The sequence below is a fragment of the Plecotus auritus genome (genome assembly GCF_963455305.1).
Source record: "Plecotus auritus genome assembly, chromosome: 2".
Classification (NCBI taxonomy): Eukaryota; Metazoa; Chordata; class Mammalia; order Chiroptera; family Vespertilionidae; genus Plecotus; species Plecotus auritus.
The window spans coordinates 119,531,972-119,542,336 of NC_137771.1; the positions used below are offsets into that span (position 1 = coordinate 119,531,972).

The 10,365-nt window shown below is 37.9% G+C and overlaps 1 protein-coding gene across 1 annotated transcript in view; it reads right to left on the bottom strand.

Moving 5' to 3' along the window:
- Positions 1 to 10,165, bottom strand: part of ANKUB1 (ankyrin repeat and ubiquitin domain containing 1) — a gene marked incomplete at both ends in the record, with an annotated part of 121,500 nt that extends 111,335 nt beyond the window's left edge. Inside the window, 2 exons of the mRNA XM_080655990.1 lie at positions 6,654 to 6,797; positions 10,076 to 10,165. Of these exons, the coding sequence (XP_080512116.1) occupies positions 6,654 to 6,797; positions 10,076 to 10,165 (234 nt within the window). The remainder of the gene's footprint in view (positions 1 to 6,653; positions 6,798 to 10,075) is intronic.
- Between the last annotated feature and the right edge of the window lie 200 nt (positions 10,166 to 10,365).

Here is a 10,365-nt window from a genome sequence, read left to right on the forward strand (position 1 = left end):
AAACAGATGGAAGAACATACCATGTTCATGGATTGGTAGAATCATCATCATTAAAATGTCCAGACTACCCAAAGCAATCTATAGATTCAATGCAATCCCCATTAAAATACCAAAGGCATATTTCACAGACCTAGAAAGAACCCTCCAAAAATTCATCTGGAATAAAAAAAGACCCCGAATAGCCACAGAAATCCTGAGAAAGAAGAACAAAGTAGGTAGGATCTTAATACCAGATTTCAAGCTGTGCTACAAAGCCACTGTTCTCGAAATGACCTGGTACTGGCACAAGAACAGACATATAGACCAATGAATAGAATAGAGAATTCAAATATTGACCCAAACCACTATGCTCAATTAATATTTGACAAAGGAGGCATGAACATACAATGGAGTCAACAGTCTCTTCAATAAATGATGTTGGGAAAATTGGACAGATAGATGCAAAAAAATGAAACTAGACCACCAACTTATACCATACACAAAAATTAACTCAAAATGGATACAGGACTTAAATATAAGATGGGACACCATAAAAATACTAGAGGAATCCACAGGCAGAGAAATCTCAGACATATGCCGAAGCAATTTCTTCACCGATACCGCTCCTAGGGCAATGTAATCTAGAGAGAAAATAAACAAATGGGACTACATCAAAATAAAAAGCTTTTGCACAGCAAAAGAAACCATCAACAAAACAACAAGAAAGCCCACTGTATGGGAGAACATATTTGCAAATGTTATCACTGATAAAGGTTTAATCTCCAACATCTACAGGGAACTTATACAACTTAATAAAAGGAAGATAAATGATCCAATAAAAAAATGGGCAACGGACCTAAATAGAATCTTTTCGAAAGAAGACAGAAGGAAAGCCAAGAGACATGAAAACATGCTCAAAGTCACTAATTATCCGAGATATGCAAATCAAAACGACAATGCGGTACCATCTCACACCTGTCAGAATGGCAACCATCAACAAATCAGCAAACGACAAGTGCTGGCAAGGATGCGGAGAAAAAGGAACCCTCGTGCACTACTTGTGGGAATGCAGACTGGTGCAGCCACTGTGCAGAACAGTATGAAGTTTCCTCAAAAAACTAAAAATGGAACTCCCATTTGACCCAGTGATCCCACTTCTAGGAATATATCCCAAGAAACCAGAAACACTAATCAGAAAGGATATATGCACCCCTATGTTCATAGCAGCACGATTCACCATAGCTAAGATTTGGAAACAGCCTAAGTGCCCATCAGCAGATGAGTGGATTAGAAAACTATGGTACATCTACACAATGGAATACTATGCTGCTATAAAAAAGAAGGATTTCTTACCATTTGCAGCACCATGGATGGACCTGGAGAGCATTATGTTAAGTGAAATAAGCCAGGCAGTGAAAGAAAAATACCACCTGATCTCACTCATTTATGGAAAATAAAAAACATTATGACCTGATGAATAAGAAGATAGATACAGAGGCAGTAAAGCACCGAATAGATGGTCAAATTACAGCAGGAAGGCTGGGGAGTGTTGGGGAGGGAGGGAAATAGATCAACCAAAGGACTGGTATGCTTTCATATAAGCACACCAATGGACACAAAACACTGGGGAGGTGGGATGAGGGCATGCGACAGGGGATAGGGGAGGCTGGGGGAAGGTTAATGGGCGAAAAAAGGAGATATATGTACTAATATATGTAATATTTTAAACAATAAATGAAATAAAAAAATAACCTACACAATGAAATCCCCAAATGAAAAAAAAAAAGAAATGAAAGAGGAGAAATAACAACAGACCCCACCAAAATACAAAGGATTGTTAAAAAATACTAGGAACAACTATGTTCCAACAAACTGGACAACCTGGAGGAAATGGACATATTCCTAGAAAAATACAACCTTCCAAAACTCAATCAGGAAGAATTTAAACATCTCCACAGGCCAATAACTATGGAAGAAATTGAAGCAGTCATCAAAAAGCTTCCAGCAAACAAAAGCCCGGGTCCAAACAGCTTCACAGGGGAGTTTTACCAAACATTCAAAGAAGAACTAAAACCTATCCTCCTCAGACTATTCCAAAAATTTCAAGAGGAAGGAACACTTCCAAGCTCCTTCTATGAAGCCAGCATCACCCTAATATCAAAACCAGATAAAGACAACACAATGAAAGAGAATTACAGGCCAATATCCCTCATGAACATAGATTCAAAATCCTCAACAAAATTTTAGCAAATTGGATCCAGCAGTACATCAGAAAGAGCATACACCATGACCAAGTAGGGTTTATCCCAGGAATGCAAGGATGGTACAACATCCACAAATCAAAAACCGTGATACATCACATAAACAAATTGAGATATAAAAATCACATAGTCATATTAATTGATGTAGAAAGAGCATTTCACAAAATCCAACACCCTTTCTTGATAAAAAACTCTCAGCAAGTTTTGGGAATAGAAGGATCATACCTCAACATCATAAAAGCTATATATGATAAACCCACAGCCAACATCATACTCAATGGACAAAAACTAAAACCATTTCCACTAAGAACAGGAACAAGACAGGGATGCCCACTCTCACCACTCCTGTTTGACATAGTACTGGAAATATTAGCCATTGCAATTAGACAAGAAGAAGAAATAAAAGGCATCCAAATTGGAAAAGAAGAAGTAAAGCTGTCCTTATTTGCAGATGACATGATATTGTACATAAAAAACCCAAAGGACTCCATCAAAAAACTAATAGACTTAATAAATGAATTCGGCAATGTAGCAGGATACATAATGAACGCCAAGAAATCTATGGCATTTCTATACACCAATAGTGAACTTACAGAAAGAGAGACTAAAAAAGCAATCCCATTTACCATCGCACCAAAAAAATTAAGATACCTAGGAATAAACTTAACTAAGGAGCTAAAGTCTTGTACTCGAAAAACTACAGGACATTGAAAAATCAGATGGAGGAAGACATAAACAAATGGAAGAATATACCGTGTTCATGGATTGATAGAATCAACATCATTAAGATGTCCATACTACCCAAAGCAATTTATAGATTCAATGCAATCCCCATTAAGATACCGACGGCATATTTCACAGACCTAGAACAAACTCTCCAAAAATTTATCTGGAATTAAAAAAAGACCCCAAATAGCCACAGCAATCCTGAAAAAGAAGAACAAAGTTGGAGGGATCACAAAACTAGTTATCAAGCTATATTACCAAGCCATGGTTCTCAAAATACCCTGGTACTGGCACAAGAACAGACATATAGACCAATGGAATAGAACACAGAACACAGAAATTGACCCAACTCATTATGTTCAATTAATATTTGACAAAGGAGGCAAGAGAACACAATGGAATCATGACAGTCTCTTCAATAAATGGTGCTGGGAAAATTGGTCAGATACAAGCAAAAAAATGAAACTAGACCACCAACTTACACCATACACAAAAATAAACTCAAAATGGTTTAAGGACTTAAAAGTAATATGGGAAAACATAAAAATCTTACAAGACTCCATAGGCAGAAAAATATCAAACTTATGTCTTTGCAATATCTTCACTGATACAGCTCCTAGGGCAATGAAAACTAAGGAGCAAATAAACAAATGCGCCTACATCAAAATAAAAATCTTCTGCAGAGCAAAAGAAACCATCAACAAAACAACAAGAAAGCCCACTGCATGGGAGAACATATTTGCCAATGTTATCTCAGATAAGGGTTTAATCGCCAACATTTACAGGGAACTCATATAACTTAACAAAAGAAAGATAAACAATCCAATCAAAAAATCGGCAAAGGACCTAAATCAACACTTTTCAAAAGAGGACATACAGAAGGACAAGAGACTTATGAAATCATACTCAAAGTCACTAGTCATCTGAGAGATGCAAATCACAACAACAATGAGGTATTATCTTATACCTGTCAGAATGGCTATCATCAACAAATCAACAAACTGCAAGTGCTTGAGAGGATGCGGATAAAAAGGAACCCTCTTGCACTGCTGGTGGGAACGCAGACTGGTGCAGCCACTGTAGAAGACAGTATGGAGTTTCCTCAAAAAGTTAAAAATGGAGCTCCCATTTGACCCAGTAATCCCACTTCTAGGACTATATTCCAATAAACCAGAAACACCAATTAGAAAGGATACATGCACCGCTATGTTCATAGCAGCACAATTTACAATAGCTAAGATTTGGAAACAGCCTAAGTGCCCATCAGCAGATGAGCGGATTAAAAAACAGTGGTACATCTACACAATGGAATACTACACTGCTATAAAAATGAAGAAACTTTTACCATTTGCAACAGCATGGATGGAACTGGAAAGCATTATGCTAAGCGAAATAAGCCAGTCAGAGAAAGATAAATATCACATGTTCTCACTCATATGTGGGATATAATGAACAACATAAAGTGATGAACAAAAATAGATCCAGAGACAAGGTAACATTGAACAGACCATCCAACCTCAGAGACAAGGCAGGGGAGGAAGGGGTGTTAGATATCAACCAAAGGACTTGTACTCATGCATATTAGCATAACCAATGGACACAGACACTGGGGTAGTGGTGCCTTGTCCTGGGAGGTGGGAGTGGTTGGGTGGAGAGTCAATCGGGGGAAAAGGAGTCATATGTAAAGGAGTCATATGTTTGTTTATAACAAACAAAAAATTAATAATAAACTATTTAACCCTACCACTGAAAGAATTAGAAAGAGAACAATAAGAAATGCCCAGAGTAAGGAGAAGGAAATAATAAAGATTACAGCAGAAATAAATGACATATAGACTAAAAAAAAGAATACAAAAAAAGGTAAGTAAGATTGATGGGATCGGGACTAAACCAGCAGTCGGACATCCCCCAAGGGGTCCCAGATTGGAGAGGGTGCAGGTCGGGCTGAGGGACACACCCCCATGCATGAATTTCATGCATGGGGCCACTTGTTACTTAATAATAATATTTTAGAATATTCCTTTTATATAGTCTTCCCACTTAGTCAATCAGTAAAAATGTTAAAACAAAGTAAGTTAGTTTTATTGATCAGACCGTCAACCCTCAGAGGGAAGGCAGGGGAGGGTGGGGGGAAGGGGAAGAGATCAATCAAAGGACTTATATGCATACATATAAGCATAACCAATGGACACAGACACTAGGGGGGTGAGGGCAGGAGCAGGGGTGGGGTAGGGGGCAGTGGGGAGATAAGGACACATATGTAATCAATAAAGAAAAGAAAAAAAAAGAAGTAATGGTGGACCAATGGACACAGACAGTTGGGGGGTGAGGGCATGTGCTGGGGGGTGGGAGCAGCTGGAGAGAGGTCAATGGGGGAAAAGGAGACTTATATAATATTTTAAACAATGAAGAATTTAAATAAAAAACAAGAGTTAGCTTTGTTTACCATGAAGTTTTTTTAATGTTAAATATGAGAAAATTAGTGTCTCATGTAGCAGAGAATATGCATTTTACTAGGTTTCCTGAGGCTCATGTTTTCATATAGGGCAAAGAGCTGGTACTGAATAATACTTCTGTCCTAGAGAATAACGCTTAAACTCTGTAGGGCCCATTCAGTGTGGCTCAGTGGATGAGCATCAACCTATGAACCAGGAGATCATGGTTCTATTCCCATTCAGCACATGCCCAGTTCCTTGCTCAGTCCCCAGTAGGGGGCATGCAGGAGGCAGCCAATCAATAATTCTCTCTGGTCATTTCTATCTCTCCCTCTTCCTTCCTCTCTGGAATCAATAAAAATATATTAAAAATAAAATAAAATAAACTCTGTAGGCCACCTGTTTCTTTAATAAATTGCCAAAAGTTAAAAGTCCTTCACCCGCCCTAACTGGTTTGGCTCAGTGGATAGAGCGTCGGCCTGAGGACTGAAGGGTCCCAGGTTCGATTCTGGTCAAGGGCATGTACCTTGGTTGAGGGCACATCTCCAGTGGGGGGTGTGCAGGAGGCGGCTGATTGATGTTTCTCTCTCATTGATGTTTCTAACTCTCTATCCTCTCCCTTCCTCTCTGTAAAAAATCAATAAAAAATATATTTTAAAAAAAGTCCTTCACCCAAAAAATCTCCAAGTAGAATAACTTTGCATATATTACAATTTTAGGGTTTTGTCAAGTTCTTAAAGCCCATCCAGGGACCCCAAATTAAGCACCACAGATTAAGGGCCCTATAAATGGAAAAGGCTATCTCCATTGTATATGTACCTAATTCATGAATGGCTGCTCTGCTGGATTTGATTATAGAACCTGCCCCTTCATGCTTGTTGTTGCTAAGAAGTGCTTCCCTTTCCTCACTACAGTGCCCATAATCCATTGTGGACCCATGGAAGTGCTCTACCTGCATCAATATTTCAAATCCTCCCTTTGGTCTTGTTCCAATATTGATTTGTAGGTTGCTCTGTGGTGACTGTTTGGGGCAGGCAACAAGGTAGAGAGGGAGGGAGGGGAGAGAAGGAGTAAACAAGGGGAACTCTGTAGTCTCCATACCCTATCACACCTTACAGCATAAATTGAAAAAGGAAGAAGGCAAGAAAAGAAAACCTCTTCCTAAGCTATGAAATTACTTTCATTGAATTATCCACAATGTTATTCAAAATGAAATAGACATCTTAGACAAATGTTATTTTGATCATCAAACCTTAACAAAGCATTTGAGAGTTGAAAAAAAAGATATTCCGACATCAGCAAGACTCCAGCTGTTCTCCAGGGCTGCTCCAGCATACATCAGCTCCAGATACTGTCTGCCTTGTTCATCTTCAGAGAGAGGAATGTAGAAATAATCCTTAAAAATCAATAGCATTTTTTTCTCCATTAAATGATCTCACTTTATTAACAGAGAATTCTCACAGGTATATCCAAGTTAAGAAAAAAAATGCTTACACAAACCGAAATACAAATGCTTCTAATATTACAGTTACCACCATTTCTATTCCATTAACATAGATAATAAAGAGCTAGCCTCTATAGAGCAATTAAAATATAATAATTCTAGTGTATTGCTGATGAGTAATTTTCTGCATTAACATGAATGGTCCAAAATTTATTCTGTTCTTTGTTTAAATTAAAATGTTCTTTGCCATTTGATAACTTTGCCAGCCATTAGACTCATGAAACAACACATATAGGCCAGGAAAAAACATGTATTAATGCACATAAAAATTGTGAAATGCATACACTACACACAGTTTGTCAGAATTCCTTTCGGGTACCATGAAATGTGCCTGGTACATAAAACTTGATATGCTTATAAAGTACAAATTATGCAGAAAAAATGAAAATTTTAGATGGACAAAACCTAACAAGCTAAGCAAGATAGTTTGGTAGTTACAAGCCTTCTGCTCTAGCTTGGCAACAGAATGAGAGAACTTTCTGAAGTCACAATAACTGAATTATTTCTGAATACAGCAAACAAAATTAAGTATTGAGAAGTTTACAGCTATTCTGGGTTGTATAAATTATCACCAATATCATATTCCAATGTATGCAGGTATTTGGCTTTTGGATTAATTTTATTTATTTATTTTTGGTAAATCATTTTTACAGTTGTTTCTTTGGTACCTAAACTTCCTTGAATGGAGTTTAATATGGTTCTAAAATAAAAAGTATATCACCCAATTTTTATTATCTTAGGTTTATCATTTATTTTACTTTTACATTTATTTTTCCTTAGGTTGATCAGTTAAATGAAACATCTTCAGTTACAAGAAATCATATCCCTTATCTTAAGGATTATAAGCACACTTTTAGCTGTAGATATCTAGTCTGGTATTAATTTCACCCAACTTTTATTCTGCAATTCTTTGATGTGACACAAAAGTATTTTTCTCTTTTTAACTGAAGACAAATGAATCTCAGTTAGAAGGTCAACTATTAAATCCAGAAGACAAATAATTATGTGTAGCAATTCAAACTGATAGGCCAGTCAACAAAATCCAGGTCTGTAAGCCCAGCTTTTACTAAGAAACTTGAGTTCTTGAGCCTAATGACAAAAAGATAATGCTTCATCTCAAATAGGGTATTTTAACCATAAGAAATTCTAGGTTTGTCTAGACATTGTACAAGCATTAAGTGCCCAAGGTTTTATCTCCACCAACCACCAAAAAGAATGAGTTTTTTATTCTATATACATATCCAGATCTCACTAATTTTACATGTATAATTTTTTTTTCAGTGTGAGATGGTACAATAAATGTTTAAAATAGTCGAAAAGCCAGGTTAAAAAATTTTTTTATTGGCTGTGCTGGTGATTCACAAGGACCTAACTCTGAAAGCATTTCTGGTCAATTCCGTTATTTGCTGGATGCTGTAATAGTTGATTCTCTCGTGACCCAGCTGTTGGCGCCTGGGTTCCCTCTCAGTATGTAGTTGTAGGCAAGATGACTGTATGGATTGTATCCCACAAACCCTGGTGTGCTAGGCATTTGTGTTGTATGAATTGGGGTGAGAGATGGGGCATAAGATGGTCTTTTTGACATTTTGGAAGATTAAGTTCTCAGTTCCTTAAGAATGAATCTGAGACATTGCAGGCAGAAAAAGAGCCTACAGCTCCAGCCTTACTTCCCTTTGTCCTGCGCACACCCTGCCCCTCCCAATAGCATATTATAAAAACAGTACACCTTTATATTACTGGACCAACAATGTAATTTCTTTTTGTTTACATTTTCCACTGAGCATTATAAAAGTGTTTAGTACAGAGGAAAAAAGTATAAGACAGGGATTCTTAACTTGGAGTCTATAGACCTCCCCAAAGTTTATGGATACAATTTATATGGGAAAAACTATAATTTATTTTTATTAATTCTAAATGAAATTGAGATTTTAAAAAAATTATGCATGTAAGACACATACTATGTGACTGTTACCAACAGGAATCACCAATATTCTCATATCACCTTACAGTTGCTGCAGATATCTCAAAATATGCTGATCACTACTTTGAAATTACATTAATTATTAGATACACTGCCAGAACTTGTTAATGTGTTTATAATGAAGCCCACATGTCACTATATCACACACAAATTTGTTTTTTAATGTTTGCAAGTTGTATTTCAATATAATGGTTACTTTTTCTTTGTACGTATTTTAATTTTTTTATGCATTTAAAGGTATTCTTAGGAGTTCAGAGGCTTGCCAGATGCCAAAGGGATCTACAACCCATAAAGGTTAAGAGCCTCTGTGTTAAAAGATCTAGCTTGCAGTGATCACAGCAATCCACTAAATAACTTGATTCACTATACGCTCCTTAGCAAATGGAAATGATCATCTCCAAGTTAAATGCCATTGGATGGTCAAGACTTAAATATTTATCTTAATTTCCCATTTTAGAGTGAATATAAGAAGTTTACAAGAAAATATTGCACCCAAATTATTTCCTATTCTAAGATGCCTTCTTTCCCCCAGCTGCCAGCACCAGCTTCCCTCCAGCACCCGGGACCCAGGCTTCCCTCCTCCGGCCACCAGCAGGCACCCAGGACCCAGGACCCGGGCTGGCTTTCCTCCCACCCCGGCTTCATCAGGAAGGATGTCCAGAATGATGTCTAGAAGACATCTGGTCTAATTAGGATATTACCCTTTTATTATTATAGACTAGAGGCCCGGTGCATGAAATTCGTGCATGGGGGGAGGGAGGGTCCCTCAGCCAGGCCTGCACCCTCTCCAATCCGGGACCCCTCAGGGGAGGTCCGACTGCAGGATGTCACCTGCCTAACTGCCCCTAACCACTCTGCCTGCTGGCCTGATCTCCCATAACCGCTCTCCTCTGCCGGCCTAATTGCCCCTAACTGCCTCTGCCTCAGCCCCCACCACTGTGGTGTTGTCCGGAAGGATGTCCAGGAGGACGTCCGGAAGATGTCCAGTCTATCCGGTCTAAATAGAATATTACCCTTTTATTAGTATAGATTGTGTAAGCAAACAAAGATATTTTGAAATAGTTTTAGTTCCCTGTTTGCTGCAAATGTATCCAGTAGCAAAATCTCTGCCCTGTGTGCAGTTTAAACTTCACTGCATAGTTAAAATGAATATACATCTTAGTGGCTCAGTTAAAAAGTACATACGTACCCTTATCATCTGCTTGACAGCTTCCACGGTTTCATCTGCTGAAACTTCAAATGGTTCAAAAGATTCCTCAAAGGCTATGAAAATCCTCATTTCCTCAAAAACAAAACACACACACATAAAATAAACCCCACAACTTAAAAAAAACACCTGTTGGATAGTTGGGAAAAAATCCAATTTGCAATTAAGGACAAAAACGGTGGGCAGAGGCTACTATTACAGTTTAGACTCAAAGGTGAGCTGAGAGAATGTGAAGAGACAAGTCCCACAGTATCACAGTACTGGCAACACAG